General features: G+C 45.0%; 1 protein-coding gene across 5 annotated transcripts in view; it reads left to right on the forward strand.

The window, feature by feature from the left end:
* The first annotated feature begins 1,472 nt into the window (after nt 1-1,472).
* DVL3 (dishevelled segment polarity protein 3) overlaps nt 1,473-19,508 on the forward strand; it is a 63,231-nt gene continuing 45,195 nt past the window's right edge. For 4 of the 5 annotated variants that reach the window (XM_088132027.1, XM_088132030.1, XM_088132026.1 and 1 more), the window contains exon 1: nt 1,737-2,038. In XM_088132027.1, coding sequence (XP_087988153.1) covers nt 1,872-2,038 — 167 coding nt within the window. In that variant the 5' untranslated portion in view covers nt 1,737-1,871. Of the gene's footprint in view, nt 2,039-19,508 lie in introns of all 5 variants that reach the window. The other variant, XM_088132029.1, reaches the window with a different exon arrangement.

Genomic DNA, 19,508 nt, shown 5'->3' on the forward strand with positions numbered 1-19,508 from the left:
CATCCTTGCCAGCAGCCTACACCCAGATAAGCAGGGATTAACACCAGACAAACAATCAAGCAGAAAGCAACACTTTAATACTCTAATTGTTTTCTGTTTATCTGCCTGGTGGTAATCCCTGCTTATTTGGGTGTAGGCTGCTGGTGAGGAAGTGATTTCCTATATTCTTATGCAACACATAAGACAAACAATCAAGCAGAAAACAGTACACTAATCAAGGAAGTACCAAGGAGACAAACAATTAAGCAGACAAACAATCAGTTAGAAAACAATACCCTAATCAAGGAAGTACCAAGGAGAAAACCACACCTCCACAAACACTGGCAGGGCAAGCTACTGTATATAAACAAGGAGCAAACCCCACTGCCTTCTAGCACTGATGATGTTACCTAGTTGGGTAATGAAATGTCTGCAATCAAATAACCAAGCTCAGAGAGCACCAAGGACTCCATATCTTACATCTCTCTGGTCGAGAACATGCCTTGAGATGCACTAACAATACTTCCTATTTCCTACAGATATTCCTTGATTCATGACTTGAAGTGCAGAACTATGATACATATGCAAACAATTTTCAGCGGGAATTAGCTGAGTAACTTGAAGATCAGCCTGCCTGCCTGAACCCATCCTCAAAGAGAATGCAACGGAGTTAATTCACAGAAGAAAGCTGCTATAAAGAGACCATTAGAGATCTGCAGGGCCTACCAAGCAAGGAAAGCCCTTGAGGATAATTTGTATAGAAAGGGGGCTTTAAAAAATTAAAGTTCATTTTACTTTTTTGGCACAGGGCAAAAAAAGTTCATTAGAAAAAGTAGGTACAATTGTAGAGAGAGTGTCTGAAAATGTCCGTATGAAGGGATCCGTAGAAGCCATGAAGATGCTGGGTTGGTCCACCTTTTCCACCTGTGGTTTGTGGCCCACCCTGTCATGTGTTTCCAACCATTTTGTGCTTGACAAGGAATGGGGGAATGAAATCAACAAACCCAACCAACAATGGTTTATTCCAGTCATGGGTTCTTGCAACCAGGTCATTAGGACGGGAAGAGGGTGGAGTGTCCCTCCCGCCCAACCACAAAGCCGAGGGGAGGCCTTGTCCCCCAGCTTCATGGACCTCCGGGCGCGGGTGTGAAGACAGACACCAGGATGAGCGGCGGGTCGGCTCTCCTGCCCGGAGCTCAGAGGAAGCTGGAAACGCGAAGGTGCAGAAAAGGCACTCGAGGGGAGGAGGGGGCCGGAGCGGCTCCCAAACAGGAAGGACTCCAGCTGTTGGGATCTTAGGCTAGAGTGACGGGTGGCAAGAGGCGACGTGACAAATCCCCCTCTTGCACCCGTTGGCCGTTCACCCACCAAAACTCAACGCAGGGAGCGACCAACGGCAATGCGCTTTGGCCCAGCGCGGGGTGACACTGTGAAGTCGGCGGCCACCGGGACGGCTGTGCAAGGGCGCTGATCCGGCCCTCCCCGCCTGGGCAGACCCCAGTCTCCGGGGAAGGGGAAGGGGCCGGGCTGGGCGCGGGCGGGGGCTGCCCAAAGGCCCCGAGAACCGAGGCGTGGCGCGCCCCGCGGCGCCGAGCCTCCCAGGGTCGCGGTGCGTCCCGCGCTCCCTCCCGGCTCCGCAGCGGCTCTCGGGGCGGCGGGGGGTCCCGGGCGCGGCGGCGGCTCAGCCTCGCGCAGGGGAGGAGCCGGAGGAGGCGGCGCCGGGGCGGCCGGAGCTTGCGCGCTGGGGCGGGCGGCGCTGGCACCCGGTCCGAGAACAAGGGACGAGGCCGGGCGGCGCGCCGAGGCGAGGCGAGGCGAGCGAGGCGGGCCTGGCTCAGGGGGTCGGAGCGGGCGCCGGGGCCGGGGCCGCCGCCGGGTCGGGCGCGGGCGCCATGGCGGCGGCGGAGACCAAGATCATCTACCACCTGGACGACCAGGAGACGCCGTACCTGGTGAAGCTGCCGCTGCCGGCCGAGCGGGTCACGCTGGGCGACTTCAAGGCGCTCCTCAACCGGCCCAACTACAAGTTCTACTTCAAGTCCATGGACGACGATTTCGGGTGAGCAGGAGCGGCCCCGGAGCGGCCCCCTCGCCCGGCGCCCCGCGGGCGGCACCTCCCCTCCCTCCCCTCCCCTCCGGGAGATGATGGGCGTTGGAGTCCCGCGGGTCTGAAGCAGCCCCGGCGGGGAAGGCGCCTGCTTGGCCCCGCGCCCCGTCCAGCCAGCCCATTCCCCCATCGTAGCCCTCGCCCCTCTGGCCTCTCCCGTTGGATTGCAGCTCCCATCCTCCCCAGCCAGGGCCGAATGGCGTGCGGCCGGCTCGCTGGCGCCGCGTCGCCCGGGCGGGATTGCGCGCTCGTTGCGCCCCTGCTTTTCGCTTACCGGGGAGGGGGAACAAAAAGCAGCTTCGGCTGCGTTGGCGCCCCGCGCCTAACCCCCGGCTAACCTCATCATGGCTGACGCGGTTAACTCAGCTGCCCGGCGGTGCCTGACTTACTGAAGCTTAAAGACACGGGTCGGAGTCAGACAACCCGTGAGAGGGACGCCTGGCTTGGATATGTGTGGTTTGGGGAACCCTGCGGCGCAGGAAAAACCCCATATTCTCCTTGGCAAGAAGGGCTGCCGCCTTCTTCCCAGCTTGGTGGGGCGGGGGGCTTCAAAGGCCAGCCTCTTCAGCCCTCAGATGCCTCTTTCTCCACCTCTTCTGCAGAGGAGAAGCCCCATCTCTACCCTCTTCCCAAGCAGGGAAGTCAAATTCTTCTCCCCCAAAGAGGAGCAAAGGCCGATCCGCTGCAGTTAAGCCACTTAATTTGATGGTATATTTTATTCATGGATTTTTTAGGCCACCAATTTCTTTAAGGTGTATTGTAACAACTTCACCCATGGGGATGTTACCCAATAGGTTGTACTTTAAGCTACCTAAGCAGGCTGGATTCATACAAGATGCCCAGCCCCAGAAGTCCTAACCCAGATTAACCTGAGGCACCATGTTTTACATCATGAGAATCTCTTTTGCTGGACTCCTCGTTATCCCGATTAAGATGGTTGTGTTCCTGTAGTCTGTCAACCATAGGCCATAATTTGCAAATGCAAGGTCCCAGCTTTGATTGGGGTAGAGCTTGGAAAAACTCCTGTCCATCTGAAACTCGAGAGCAGCTCCATGTTGGGTGTAGTTTGAATGTTTATGAAAAACATAAACTTGTGGAAGGTTGGATGATGATATTAACATTTTTTTTAATGTTTCTCAGCTGGGCCACTAATGAATTAGCAACTGAACCTAAGAAATGCAACTCCAACATTCATTATTGCATTGAAGGTTTCAAGATTTGCTCCTTCCCAACCCAGCCTCCTTCACCAAATTCTACTAAGAATTGTACTCATGATACATTCCTGGCTTCTAAGGCCCCTCCCCAGGATTCTCAATGCTTTAGAATCTTACTAACCCTAACCTGAAGTTTGTCAAGTCCATAATTCATGTTTGGGGATTTGAAGGAATGAAGATCTGCTCCAGATCGAGCAGTTTGGCAAATTACATGGGTTAATAGAGAAAAGATGCTCATTTGAGATGGTGAAACTCTTAGACAGAGGGAAGTGTAGTAGCGAGACAGATGCAGTTCTGAACTCAGCTGCTGCCAAAGGGGATTCTGGTTTGTTTTCCTGCCCTATGGAAACTAGGGGCTTCCTTTCTCAAAGTCATCAGGTTCCTACTCTCCAAGCCTGCAGTACTGTACAGTTGTCTGGTGACAGATCTTCAGAGCAGCAATGTGGTCCTTTTCCAAACAAATAATCCAAATGACGAATGTAGGTTGTTTTTGGCTGCTGTCCTGGGATTTCGTAGGAAATCTGTGGGGAATTCTGGGAAGACAGGAGAGTTTGAAAAATTTGAAATCGTTCAGAAAGATGGTGGAATGATGAGTCTTTGATCAGTCAGGGTCTGGACAGGATCTTGCCAAAGACTCAGATTTCTTGTTCCCTCCTTCTTCCCTGTTGTAACTGCCTGGCTGGAAAATAGTTTTCGTGGAACTAAATATCTCCTGAACAAATGGTTTCCTAAAATAGTCCTTTTGTCCTTGCTAGTTCAGAGTTCAGCTGGTGTGGTAGGGCCAGCCTAGGAAGTGTTGGTGCCTGGGGCAGACAAGGAGGCCTTCTCCCCAACTCCATGCACAGCGGTTGGTTGGGTGCCAGTTTACTGGAGATGAAGCGGCATCGTCCAGCCACTTAAAGTCAGAAGACCAGTTTAGATAGCATTGAACCTGCAGTTCCATCTTCTTGAAAATATGGGCTGTCTGAGTCTGTCGTCTCACTCCAAGGCTTCAGGGAAAAATAAAAGCTGACCTGAGGACCAGATTGACCTTGGGTACCTTCTCGGGAGAGCTGGAGGATATTGGTGGTCTCTTGCTTCTGGCTGGAGACGCTCCATAAAGGCCGCCCAAACTGGAATCCACTTTGCGGTTTTTATGAACGGATCTGGTGTAAATAATTTTAATAATCTGTGCTTTTTTAACTTGAATAATCTGTTTTTTATTTCAATTTAAAATGAATCTGAATAATTTTAGTAATCTTTTTTTTAACCATGTTTTTTTAACCACTTTTTCCTTTTTTTCAACATGTGACAAGCTGATGCACGGTGTTCTGATGACTGAAAGCTGCCTTAGGTGGCATACATAGTGGTCCCTCCTTTTTTTCCCCACAACAACCCTGTGTGGTAGGTTAGCCTGAAAGGGTAGGGTATGAGTGGCTTCACCCAGGGAGCTTCTGTAGCTCAGGGTGGGCTAGAATCTGAGCCTCCCTGGTGCCAGTCCAGTACCATTGTGGCTGTTATGTTGTGTATTAGTACAACAAAAACATTGAAGATATAAAAGGAATGATTAAAAAAAAACCCGGTAGTATAGAAGTACAATTTGAAAGTATATAGGGATGACTAAAATTATTGTGCCCCTCAAGATCACAAATGTCTCTAGGTAGTCACGCAGACCTGAAATCTCTTCTTTTTATGATGTGAGAAGATTTATTTGACATACCTACCAATTTCAGTGAGGTTTCAGGCATGATTTCCAAGATATTTTCCCAGGTAATCATATCTAGATTAAGCTGTATCTGTTTGCAGTGTATGAATGAACAGCGTATGATTTGTTAGGATGGCCAATCTCCCCCCCTGCCCCCAACTGCTATAATAGCTTACACTTATCAGTCTTTATCTGCTTCAGTCCTTATCACATTTGCCATGAATATAACTGGAATAGCATCCCCTTGCTTCGCTAAAGGGGAACACCCTGAAACCATATGAAGCCTAAGTCTGAGACAATATTGGAATCCTACTTCAGCCTAAGCATATTTCCTGCTTAGGGTTCACCTTCAGAACTGGCATTTTGTTGGAGTCCTCATTCTTTCTTCCTGTGTTTTTGGTCTTAGTCAAAAGAACCTGGGGGTTCTGGAGGTAGAAGAGAGACCTTCCAGTTGGGTTTGGTGAGGAGGCACAATATTAGGAATTAGACTGGAAGAAGGCAGCCTATTGCCCATCTGATGTTCTGAATTGTCTTGATGGCATGTGTGATTGCCTTTGAAGGCCATCTTCTGGGAGACTAGTAGGCTTCCTTGGGCCATTGGTTAGTCATTGTGAGAACAAACTGCTGGACTAGATGGGCCAGGGATCCAGTTCAGCAGGACATTGCTTATGTTCTTATGAACTCCAGCCAACAGATCAGTGGCAAGAGGTTGTGAGAGTTCCTGTCGAAAATATCTACAGGATTTAGACTATAGAGTGGAGGGCTTCAAGCAAGGAAGTGTTGCAACCAAACTGTCATTCCGCCTTCAGATTCACTATCTGCCATACAGCCATGGTTCAGACAACACACTAAATGATAATATAGCTTGTTTGGTTTGGGCTTTAGCAAATTGTGTAAACTCCCGTGTGGTGGTTGGCTGTCCTTATTTTATGGTTTGGCCTATTGCATGGCCCCAACTGGTTGTGTGATTTATTCAGCAAACTATGGGTAAACAAATAATAGCTTAGTGTGGTTTATAAGCCATATACCAGAGCAGTGAGGATAAAGTGAGAGAGTGGAGAAGACGAATGTGCCGCCCAAATTTTGGGAGGAAGGATGGGAGAAAAACTATGCAATAGAATAAGCATAAAATAAATCTTTGTGGAAAGAAAATAATATTTGGCCGCATTTTATTTACTAAGGAAGCTTTTTCTGGGCCCTCTTCCTTTCCCTTCCCACAACTGGTGTGCAGTGGGAGGTCTCTAGAAAACTAGGCCTGCTGTACCTCTTAGGAACTGTGGTCTTCTGCCCTTTTTTGCTCAACTGTCCATCACTTTCTCGGTTACTTTTTGACTTCTCATTGAGGCTGCCAGTTCTTCAAAGAGCTGTATTGCAGTGACCTCCATTTTGACTCTGGACTCTGCACAGCCCTGGCAAGAAGCCCTTGTTTGCTCTGTTGGAGGTACCCTGGTGGTCCCCTCCTCTAAAGCAAACACGAGCAGGACAGAGCGATGGGGTGGTGGGAGGCCTCCTGTCCTAATCGCGGCTTCTTCTGGCTGGAACTAGTGCGTCCCTTTTAATTCCAAGCAATTCCCTGTTCTCAGCCGGTGAGTGAAAGTTGCAGTCCCAACTGCTAACCTGAGGATGAAGCTGGGGGCCTCTTAATTACCCCCCCCCCCATTTTCCTCAAAGGGGTTCATGACTGCTATTTGCGGGACTGGACTGGGAACAGAACAAAGGAAACAAGGCTGGAATTCCCAGGCTGCTTGTTTTTGGCAGCCTTTTCTTGCACACATGCGTGGGGGGAAGATACGTTGATGTGGATAGAACAGTCCACTGATTTATTTTCATTGTACAATCTGTTTGAAATCAGTGCCAAAATCTTCTCCCTCCTAGCAGACACAATTCCTAACCAAAGGGATGGATCTCTCGCCTAACGAGCTGCAGCTTTTAAAACATTACTAAGTGGCTGGCGTTAACACTCTCCGCTCTTCCTCTGACTTGTACGCGGCTGGCTGTTGGTGTTCCAAATTGACATTTCATTTTGCCGATGACGGTTTGCAGGAGCTCCTTGGCTGTGCCATGTTCTGGCGTTTGGAATGGAGAGGATGTGAGAGCAGCAGCATTGGTGAGACCTGGGTGTACAACGCAACTTGTTTTCTTTACTAATTTTCCCTTGTTGCTCATTTGACTAAGTGGCAGACCTGCCTTGCCTTGCCTTGCCTTGCGCTCCAGGCACTGATGTGCCACTCCACCCATCTTTTGCCATCAGGCTCAGTCATGAAGAAGGAAAGTTCTGTCCTTAGAGTAGGTTGGCGCCTCTCATGCCCTCTCAAAGGAATTCGCAAGGGTTTCGCACAGGATGGTTCTGATACTACCCCAGTTCTTTAAAGAAAGCCTTAATTGCTTAGATCTCCAACTGAAGTACCCTGTGGCCATAGGTATCTTTGGGGAGCCTTGCATCTCTCCTCTGCCCTTTTGTCCCTTAATCTGGATTGTAGGAAGGGAACTCCTTGGGACAAGGGCTTGTTGTTTTGCTTAGGAAGCGGCTGGGTACTTGAGCCTAGTATAAATCATTACTGTCCTTTTTGTTTTTCCCTGAGTAACGTCTTGGCAGGAGTCACCTAATTAGTTTAACTTAGAGGAAAGAAACCTGTAGATCAGCCTTCCCCAGTTTGGTGCCTTCCAGATGTGTTGATGCTAAAACCATTATCCTCAGCCAGCATAAACCAGATAAATGCTGGTTAAGATATTGAATGGTACTTGGCTGGGAAAAAGCTGCTGGAGGGCAAAGTTGGGCAATCTTTGGTGGCCAGACTTAGCATTTTGGGGGAGCCCGGGCGGGCAGTGTTGTCAAGTGACCAGGGCCATGTTCTCTTTTCTTTCCTGGGGTTAAGGGGAAGAAATTAAGGACTTCTTAAAAAAGAGTTAAACCTCTTTTAATTGCTCAGCTGGTTGGCAGCACCGAGACAGCCTTGGCTGAGCTTGGAAAATGTAGTAGGGTTGGACCTGGCTGAGTCCTTGAACGGGAGACCTTCCTAGTGTGGGCTGTACTAGGAAGTAAAACAAATCCCAGTAGAATGCAATGGAATACCCATTTTGTACTGTTTTCAAGTACGTTACACAGAGTGTAACTCCAGGAAGTCCTCAGGAGTTGATCTCAGCTCAGAAGAGACTTGATTTTTACTTTTCCAGACCTACTTGCAAAGACAGAGGATTGGGACCTCCCTCGTGCAGAGTTTTAAAATGTTGATTAGCAGGTAATTAATTGATATGAATTCATATCATTTTGGCATAGTCCTGTCTTTCCTTGGAGTGTGGCTTTTGGAAGATTGCACAGGCACACAGAAACATGTATATTCACGCAGGTGTACAGTGGGGTAAAAAAGTATTTAGTCAGCCACCAATTGTGCAAGTTCTCCCACTTAAAAAGATGAGAGAGGCCTGTAATTTTCATCATAGGTATACCTCAACTATGAGAGACAAAATGGGGAAAAAAATCCAGAAAATCACATTGTCTGATTTTTAAAGAATTTATTTGCAAATCATGGTGGAAAATAAGTATTTGGTCAATATCAAAAGTTCATCTCAATACTTTGTTATATATCCTTTGTTGGCAATGACAGAGGTCAAACGTTTTCTGTAAGTCTTCACAAGGTTTTCACACACTGTTGCTGGTATTTTGGCCCATTCCTCCATGCAGATCTCCTCTAGAGCAGTGATGTTTTGGGGCTGTCGCTGGGCAACACGGACTTTCAACTCCCTCCAAAGGGGTTCCTTTCCATGGGGTTGAGATCTGGAGACTGGCTAGGCCACTCCAGGACCTTGAAATGCTTCTTACGAAGCCACTCCTTCGTTGCCCGGGCGGTGTGTTTGGGATCATTGTCATGCTGAAAGACCCAGCCACGTTTCATCTTCAATGCCCTTGCTGACGGAAGGAGGTGTTCACTCAAAATCTCACGATACATGGCCCCATTCATTCTTTCCTTTACATGGATCAGTCGTCCTGGTCCCTTTGCAGAAAAACAGCCCCAAAGCATGATGTTTCCACCCCCATGCTTCACAGTAGGTATGGTGTTCTTTGGATGCAACTCAGCATTCTCTCTCCTCCAAACATGATGAGTTGAGTTTAGACCAAAATGTTCTACTTTGGTTTCATCTGACCATATGACATTCTCCCAATCCTCTTCTGGATCATCCAAATGCTCTCTAGCAAACTTCAGACAGGCCCGAACACATACTGGCTTAAGCAGGGGGGTACTGCAGGATTTGAGTCCCTGGCAGCGTAGTGTGTTACTGGTGGTAGCCTTTGTTACTTTGGTCCCAGCTCTCTGCAGGTCATTCACTAGGTCCCCCCATGTGGTTCTGGGATTTTTGCTCACCATTCTTGTGATCATTTTGACCCCACAGGGTGAGATCTTGCATGGAGCCCCAGATCGAGGGAGATTATCAGTGGTCTTGTATGTCTTCCATTTTCTAATTATTGCTCCCACAGTTGATTTCTTCACACCAAGCTGCTTGCCTATTGCAGATTCAGTCTTCCCAGCCTGGTGCAGGTCTACATTTTTGTTTCTGGTGTCCTTCAACAGCTCTTTGGTCTTGGCCATAGTGGAGTCTGGAGTGTGACTGTTTGAGGTTGTGGACAGGTGTCTTTTATACTGATAACAAGGTCAAACAGGTGCTATTACTACAGGTAACGAGTGGAGGACAGAGGAGCCTCTTAAAGAAGTAGTTACAGGTCTGTGAGAGCCAGACATCTTGCTTGTTTGTAGGTGACCAAATACTTATTTTCCACCATGATTTGCAAATAAATTCTTTAAAAATCAGACAATGTGATTTTCTGGATTTTTTTCCCCATTTTGTCTCTCATAGTTGAGGTATACCTATGATGAAAATTACAGGCCTCTCTCATCCTTTGAAATGGGAGAACTTGCACAATTGGTGGCTGACTAAATACTTTTTTGCCCCACTGCACATGTATGAATTTAGTTGGGGAGGGAGAAATTGGCAGCCCTAGGTCAACAGTGTAGGGAAGGTGATATTTTTGTCTATCTTTTGTTTCTGTCTCCCTTTGTGTTTGGGGGGGTTGTCTAAAATTCAGGCTCACTTTATTTTGGGCACGTATAGTGGGTGCTAGGAGGATGAGGGAACTTTGTATGTTTAGCTTTGAGAAAAGACAGCTGAAGGTGGATAGGATAGCACTTTTCCAGTGGCTAAAAAGATCTCAAACATATGTTTTGTATCATCTCTGAGTGCAAAATGGATTTAAGGGTAGATTCTGGTGGAACCATTCGACATTGGAACCAGTGGCCCAGGGAGAAGTTGAGTTCTCTTTCATCGGTGTGTTCAACAGAAGCCTGGCAGCTGTTTACCAGAGACGTTTTAATTTGGGTTCCTGCATTGGATGGGGAATAGGATTCAAAAGCCTAATAGTACCTTCCAACTCTGTGATGCTGTAATTATTTTTTTTAACACAGTGCAATAGCTGTACTGCTGTATGAAATATAACTGCTGTTGGCAGATGTTTTGCAGAGAGCGTGTTTCCAATGTTTGTAACATGGAGATCAAGTTAAACATGAGGCAGTAGAGCTGCAGATAGAAGTCTCTTGACATTCTCTTTTGTGGTGTAATGAAATGGCTGTCTTCCAGATCCACGCTGAACCTGATAGCTGAATACAGTAATGGACATTCAGATTCCACTTGGTAAGCACAGGGCCTTTCTGTGTTTTACTGACACTAAGACATTTTCCAGTTCTGAAAAGAATTGTCTTCAGAATCTAGATGTTTTGATTATTTTTTGGTTGCCACCTAAACTTAAGTCTGAGTGGTTGGCAGCTCATAAGGACTGCCAAGAGACTTATTTGCCAGGTGAGACCTTGTTTAGGAGTGAGTCATTCTCTTCTGACTGCATGGAAGAACATACTAGCATGGGTTTCTGGCTTAGCTTGAACTTGCCTGTCTTACTCTTAAGCTGCTTATGAAGTTAGTTGTTTGATCTGCTGATACATCTATAAGATAATATTTCAGATCAGGGCTAAGTGCCGTTGCAAACTTCCGGACCTGTTCCTATTTCTAAATTCCCACCAGGGTCTCCTTGGCATGGGATATTCATTGGATATTAAATCACTTAGGGAGCCTCTTCTAAGATCTTTCTGTTCAAGAACTCATCATAAGAATCAGTTGTGAAAAAGCTGAACTAAGATCTTTTGATAATTACTAAAATAATAAGCCAAGGTTCATGGCTGGCGATGAGCCAAAATGAGATGTGTTGCCTTGAAGTCAGCTTGAAAAGCATGGTTGATACGAGCTATAGTTGAGATGTGTCATTTTGGGTACATTTCGATAAATAGTGTTTTGAGCCTCATTAGTTTGTAGGCTGGAGCACTGAGCAGAGGAGAAACAAAGAAAGTTGATCTTAACTATAAATTGATAATACCTTTATATTTGGAAGTCCAAAACATGGTGTACGACCTAAACCCATCTTTTGATGTTTTACTTCCTGGATCGCCTTAAACTTCTTCCCCTGAACTATTTTGTGCCCTGACTTGACCTGACTAGAGGCAAAAGTCCTTTTTCTGGGCACAGTGAAACTCATTTCTCCTCAAAAGAGCTTCCTTCTCTGTATCTTCTGAACAGCAGATCCTGTGATTGGAACAGAACTGGCCTCTGTTCTTCTTCATGGCATTGATTCTGTGTTCATTAAGAAAAAGGCTAACTGTGTGTAAAATGATGCAACAGATGGAACTTACTTCCTGCTCCATAAGATCATTAAGCGGGGGAGAAATCGAAAAAAGGTTGGAGTGTTTATTATTGTGTGTCTGGTGTTTACTTCTGATAGCGTCTCCTCCCTCAAGGGAAAAGCTGGGGCCCCTTATATTTCAATCCATATTTACCGCGACATATACCGAAGACTTCAGTTGTCAGTATTTGCTTGCAAATATGCGATACTTGATTTTTTAAAAAAAATCTTGGATGGGGGGAAATGAAATGTGTATATGCTAAAAAAATTTGTCATGCAAGGAGCTTCTGCCAATTTCTTTTCAGATGCAGCATTTAGATCTTCATAGAATGCTATTTTTGAAGTGTCTAAGTACCAAGGAAAGTGAGCTGGGAGTGAATGAGAAATAGAGTGAAGAACCCAATTATGTGGAATAGAGACTCACACGGGTGGCCGTTTGCTTTTTCCTTAGTGTAAGGCCATTTTGAAAATGGGCATTTGGAGGTGGGCTTAAAGAGCACATTAATATAAACATCTGCTCAATTATACCCACCCTCCATGTATCTTCTGGTAACCAGCAATTTGCTTTCCTTTGGGGGGGGGATGAATTTCAATTTGGAAGAGTCAGAAATTTGTGCAAAAAAAAAAATTCGAAGCAAGTGGGATAGGCAACCTGCAGAAGATATATGTCCCCCAGACTGGGTAGAGCCAAACATTTTGAGTTGTGTTTTGCTTTAGGGAGGCGAACATGGAGATTTAAGGGCCCCAGAGAGTGCCTTAAGTGTTTAAGACATACCACCTTTCAAAAACTTGTGAAAATATCCAAACTACCAAGCTTTGGGTTTTAAGGAGCAAAATGGGGTGTCTTAAATCTCTGCAAAGCCCCAAAGCACCAGTTTTGCTCTTTCTCCTCCTAGTGCCAAGAGAAGGCTTACTTATTTCACTCCAGACCACTGTCTGTGCTTCTTGCAGCCCCAAACAGAGCATAAAATGTGGCCCCCAAGACGAAAGCGGTTTTCTGTTTATGTGGACATAGTTGGGGTGAAAGTAAGAAGCTGGCACAGGTTCATCACCCACTCTTACTCAAGGCCTGGGGACAGAGTCAGGTGTTAAAGGCTCACTTAAGTAGGGCCAGGGTTGGGGTGGTACAGATCTTCTGGAGGGCAGGCAGCATGCCAGAGAAGTCATATTTCTTTGGTCCCACCAGATGGCATTGTTCAATCGATGGGACCCAGGGCATGCCAATGCTGTCACACCTTATGGAATGCTAAACTCTTCCTCTTCTGTGCTTGGTCAGTCAAGAGACAGTGCTTAGTTTTCTAACCTTTCTTTGTTGTGACTGCATCTTAGAAGCTATGATACAGTACACAGACATGCTAATGTGCAGATCTAAGATATTTCAATTGCAGATTATTTCCAATTACAATTCATAAGTCCTTGGCTACACTCCCTGGAGACTGTAATTGCAATTTTAGCGTGGCAGTAGGGGAAAGGTATTCAATATATGACTGTATTAAATATATTTAACAATGTCTACTGTATTTAATGCAATTATATTTAAATACATTGAAGTGTATATGCAGAGACTCAATATAGGTTACTGTTGTGCTTTAAGTACAGAGTTTAGATCAGGAAAAAGGCATGTTCAAGTCCCCACTCAACCACGCAGCTCATTGGGTTGGGTTGTTGTAGGGAGATTCCCCTTGAGAAAATCCCGTTGAGAATGGTGGAATACACATGTAATAACAGTACATTAAATTAAATCACACATGAGTTTTGTCCTGGCACCATTCACTCCTTCTTGGTGCAGCTGTTGGCTCAAAGTTATGAACTCCTGGTTTGTGGTATAGGCAGGGAAGAACAATTGCCTCACAGGCTTTTGATCTAGTGATCACTACCAGGGTCTTTTCTGAATGTTGTGTAGCTGTTCCCTTCGGTACCTAGTTTGCATGTAGGGATATGCATTTGAGCTACGGGAGTGCCCACAGGGCACTTTACAGCAGGCATGGGAACACAATAAACATCCCCCCAACTCAAAAACCTTTTTTTCCTGGGATCATGTGGCTACCGTGCAAGCCCAAGAAAAGATGGGGCTTCTTTAAGGAATCACTGGCCAGCAGAGTGCATAACGACCACCCCTCGCAAGCACCGTTTCAGCTTTAATTCCAAAACAGTGCACATCCCTTGGTGTATTCTGTGCTCTCACTTGCCCTGTTTGGTTGTTTGTTTGCATGCCATGAATTTTGCCCATTTTTCCTTAAGCACGACCTCTTTGAGACTTGCTGTCTTGCTCTCCAGATTTTTGGGACACATCTGCCATGTGATATAAATAAGCACTCTCCACGAATTGGGTGCAGCATGTCACCAGTAGGGCTGGAGACTGGCAAAATTAAAGGAAGTTATTCATATCAGAAGAAGCATGAAGTGGATCCTCCATTGGAAACTGGCTGCTGCGAGAAAAAAAATAGAAGAAATCTACTCCTTTAGTGACTAGAAGAGGAGGGAGAGGAGGACTGAGACAAAGCAAAGAAATGGGACGACTTGAAAGTTGCCTGCATTTTTTAAAAAATAGAATTGCATCATCTGGCTATTAACATTTGCAGGGGGCAAAATGAATGCCAATTTAGTGACAGTAGCTCTTCTCCTATATTTAATTACCGTGAACAGCATTTTGCCCTTATAGGAATAAATAAAGTAAAAAGAGTTCTTGATGACCTCATCCATATGTCCATAGTTGTTTTTTGGCAGCAGTGCAGAAATGGTTTGCCACTGCCTTCTTTCAAGGTGTTTTTTCAATTTCTTTCTCTCATCAGTTACTTACCTTGACCCTGGGAGGAGGGTCCCATAACAGCATGTTGTTTATCAAACTCATTTCATTTCCATCATTTATTTTCTAGGTGCTGCTGCTGGAATTTGCTCTGGTGCTTTGTAGGTGGGCCTATCATTAGAACTTCTGTTATTTATATATGCAGTGTGTGTGTGTGTGTGTAATGAACATCAAAATAAAAGGCTAAGAAAAAACTGATAGGTTCTTGAGAGTCTGGTTTGGAAGAGGACACTTTGAAAGATGAGGTGGAAATTCTTTTTGCCTCAGATGGCAGAGATTAGAAACTGGCCCCAAGCACATAGTCAAGAAGGTCACCAAAGAGGCTGAAAAAAGTGCCAGCTGCATGGAAAGAAACACCACGTATAGCTGTTACACCAATGCAAGAGGTGGTCGGGTCAGTATGGCAGGAGTGGAAGGCTGATATTAAAGGCCGTATAGATTATAAGATGCTTCATGGAAAAGTCAAAGGAATGGGTCAGGGTATTGCATCAATTCAGAAAGCGGGTTAATTCGGTGACCAAGTTGAACGTTGTTAAGTGAATGCGGCTAGTCTGTAGTGATGGCTACCAATTTGGTAGGCTTTGAAAGAGGGTTAAAGAAACTCCTGGAGGTTGTCATGTAGTGGCTTTTCATAATGGCCATATATTACTTCCCAGATCAGAGACGGTGCATTTCAAGCCCCCTTCCTGATCGGGAAGACAATCTTGTGCGCGTTGCTTGTGGGTTTTCTGGATTGGGCTGTCCAGGAGCAGAACGGTGGACCAGAGAGGGTTTCTCTCTCACCTAACTTCGGCCTTCTTACATTCTCTAAACCTATGTTGTGTGCGTACTGAATTACAATACCGTGTCCCTCTAGTGCAGTGTTGTCCAAACTTGGCCACTTTAAGATGAGTGGACTTCAACTCCCAGAATTCCCCAGCCAACCATGCAGCAAACTCCCCATGCTTGCTGGGGTCTGGGAGTTGAAGTCCACTCATCTTAAAGTGGCCAAGTTTGGACAACACTGCTCTAGTGCCTATATTTGGAGTGGCAAAGCTCCAAGCAGGCTAGTGTGCCGGGATGTGCATGTTTGGCAAAAGAGTTTTCTCTCATAACCTGCCAGTTTTGATTCCCAAGCAGCCGTTTCTGTTCTGAAGCCTCTGCAAATTCACTTCCTTGTTCCTCTGGCATTATTTTGCCCTCTTCAGAGAGGGCGCTTCTAAACTAATAGCCACCGACTGGCCTTGGATGAAATCTCTTATGATTTGAAACTGCAATGCGGTCAGTGCTCATCCAGTAAAATTTTGGAAGAAAGAAGCTGATAAATCCAAGCACGTTTTGTTTTCTTCAACTATTTTTCCCCCCCAGGTTCACCATTTCTGGCTGGTTTGGTGGTTTGGTGTGGCAGAAGGAAAAAGTGCTGTTTGTTCAGTCGGGGTGTTCAGAACTAGATGTGGGAGCGGCATGGTGTGAATCTGGGAGGGATGAGCAGAGAGAGAGGCCTGGTACTTCCAGGCTGGGCTTTTCTTGTGCAATTCTTCTGTTTTGTTCACAGACATTTTCAGGGGTTCCAGATGATTGCATCTTTCATGTGAAAGCTTTCTACATTCTCTACCACTTCTTTTTGCCTTCTGCAAAAAAAAAAAAAATCCATTTAAGCAGAAAGGTCTGAAGAGCTGTATTTTGATTGTTTATCGATGTGGGACTAGGTGTGTTTCCATCTGAAGAGCCCCTATCAGGAAGAGAACTAAGGAGGTGCCTCATCAGCTTCTGCTGGCAAGGTGAAATTTGCAACTCGGCTAGCTTGGAGTCTAGCCTTTTATCCTTGTCCGGTCAACGGACCTACAGTTTCTGTCTGTTCCCTTCAGGTGCCATTAATACCCCTTGCAACAACACTTCAGATGGAGAAATGGGGGAATTGAGAGGCCTCTGGCTAGCTGCTATGTGTGGTGGGTTTAAAAAAAGAAAAAAAGTATTAAGGGCTGTTTTGCGTTTCTAGAAAATGGCCCTTAAAAGAAGAAAACAGACTGTCTTTGGAATTTTTGGTGCAAACTGCAGATAGTAACTCTTGACTGTTTCTTGGATTAAGGAGGCTTATGATACTCTACAGAAAATGTATATCAATCACAGAAGGTGTAGCCATCTACAAGGTCGGGTTATCTCAGCTGATGATAAGTTGTTAGATTGTGGTGGGGAATGAGTTCAATAAATAAACTGAGTTTGTTTAGTCTTCCTATTTGAGGAACATCCATTTTAGGTGGAGGATCTGAGCTGAGGGCACTGGGCAGTAGTGGTTAGGGTTTGGGATGAGTATTTTATAAAAGGTGAAGTGTAGGCTTCTTCAGGTTGAGCTCAACTTTGGTAACTGTGTGGGCACATCTGTGCTGTTTTCGTGCCAGTAACATGGAGGTGGTTTACCACACTGACATTTTGGGTCGTTGTTTTGACTTCCCAGCCTAGCTTATAGTTCTGGATTTTATGGTAACCCCTCACCCAAATACTAACTGCATCCAGTCCTTTCTCACTTCCAAGCCCAGCATGTCTTCATGAATGTCATTTATTTTTGTTCTTTGCTGGCTGAGTCAGAAAATCCTCTGCAATTGGCCAACAGTTGATGTATTGGTCATCAAAGCTTGGATGGGAAGTCCACCCTGATTTAAAAACTCCCCAGCTGACTCTGGTGTTTTCTTTGCTGTAGCACTCTCAGGCTAGCATGGAATCAGCACAAGTATAAACTTGTCCAATGTTTGGAATTGGATGCAAAATTTAGGATTGGGTGTCTAGCACTTGCAGGCGTTTAAAGGATGCGAGTAACGCTTGATGAAATATTGGAAGCCAGCAAGCACAGTAGGATTGCAAATAATCCAGGACTGACTTCATAACTCGCAGAACAAGAGTAAAATATAAGCTCAGGAAACATAATCTGACATGCAAAACATTTGGCTTTTGTTGGAGCAGAAATTGTGTAACCAAGAGCCTGTCTAAATTTCCTCTGTTTCCATACCATGTGGATCAGAAGTACCTTATTTCTCAGAAGCGAAGCAGCAGTATGGCTTGTCCAAGACATTACAGTCATAAAATAAATGAACTATTTTATGACTGTATATTATTTAACATCATAGTGCGGAAAGGGGCATGTAGTTTAAACCATTTTAGTTCAAACCCCCACTTAGTGCAGGCATCCAACTTAACACAGCCTCTTGACCCATTAAATTTCAGTTCCAGTTTCCCAACATACAGTACTTCCAATTCCATCTGTCCTATCCCCTCATATTTTTAAAGAAAATGGCTTTTGGAAAATAATAGAATCTGTGTTTATGTGGAAGAGAGAGCAAGAGTAAGAAATGAACCGATTGTTAAAGACTGTAGCAGAGAGCTAGAATCTCTTGACAGTGAAATCTGCAAGTTTTATAGAAATGGTTTGTAACTAAATAGCAGTCTGCTTTGGATAAGGATATGTACTTTTAGTAGATTTGGAGAATGTCATGTTTCTGTGAGTCTGCATGTCCCTGACCTGAAAGATACAATAGACAATTACCCAACTCAGTTGACCTGTGAAATACTACCTTCCGTTGATTAAATCTTGTGCCTTCTTATCCCACCTTCTTACCTTCATTTTGATAACCGTATATTGTGGACACCCAGATCACACTAACCCTTTTAACATCTAAACTGCCGTGACTTCCCTCCCTGCCAATTTTTTTTTCTTTTAAAAAACCTTAGCCAATTGTTCTGCTTTTAAAAAAAAGGGGTTATGGTTGCAAAAGTTGATATAATATCAGAAGCTTTAAAAGTCCCTTAGTTTTATAGTAGAGGCCGTAATATAAACTGAGTTAGCAGTGACCTAACTTCTTCTGAGTTTATGTGGGAGATAAATAAATACTTGTAATGCAAAACCTCACGGCCATCCCTCCAAAAGGATAAAGTTAGAGATTGCATTTATCTCTTTCCGTGTTGGTTCTTCTCCTGATTGATTGATTTATTATTTTTATTTATTTATTTACCAAATTGATATAACTGCCCATCTCACAAAAAGTTACTCTGGGCAGTATACAACAATTAATTAAGAACAATAAATATATAAAACAGTCATTCTTAAAATATAAAAATATTATTAAGATATTAAAAAAAAAAACATGGATAGACTGGTAAATTGGCCAGGCGTGGGGAGAGGTGGTGGCGGCGATGGTGATGTTTTGTTATATGCCTACTTAGAGGAATGGCTGATTATGAACAATGAAAGCTGTATTTAACAGCACTCTATGAGCAATTTGCAAAGGATGTAACTTGCTGCTGTTTAGACATCGGCAAAACCATATGTTTGTTTACAGAATGATAGTTTGCTGCTTTATCAGGGCCACCAATGACTCCCCCCTCAATATATATGCTTTTAACTGATGTTTTATGTATTTATATATATTTATGTTTTTAATGTTCGGTGTGAGTCGCCCAGAGTTCCCCCATTGGGGGGAGATGGGCGGGTGAGAAATTTAATAAATAAATAAATAAAATATATACCAATTTTATTTTGCTTTCCCTCTTTTTACCCTTTCAGCTAACTTTCCTCCTGTCCTCTTTCCTTCCCCCTCTCTCTCCAAGTTCCCTAAGCTTTCTACCCCACCTTCCTGGTTTGTTGTTGTTGTTCAGTGTGTCTAATTAGTCCTTTCCTTACCTTCTACAAAACACAGTTGCTCTGTTTGTAGAACAAGCAAGGACAAAATAAATAAAGAGGCCACTGTATGGCTTACTATGATTGCCTGGCACATGCAAAACACTGAACATCAAACTATCCAAGCCCCCTTTAGCCTAGACTACCATGTTGCGCGAACTCAGCCTGCAGGAAATGGGCTTATCTGAAGTCAGATAGACAGATGCCAGTCTTTTAGTAGTTTAAACCAGTGGTTCTCAACTGGAGGACGCGTGGCCCCCTGGGGGCCCTAGGATATTTTAAGGGACCCACCAGTGGAAAACATGTAAAGGGGGCCACATCATGTGTGGAGGAGGCCACAGAAAAGCAAAGT

Source organism: Python bivittatus, unplaced genomic scaffold (assembly GCF_059951505.1).
Source record: "Python bivittatus isolate LINGU-HERP-01145 unplaced genomic scaffold, Pbiv_v1 ctg000980_np1212, whole genome shotgun sequence".
Classification (NCBI taxonomy): domain Eukaryota; kingdom Metazoa; phylum Chordata; class Lepidosauria; order Squamata; family Pythonidae; genus Python; species Python bivittatus.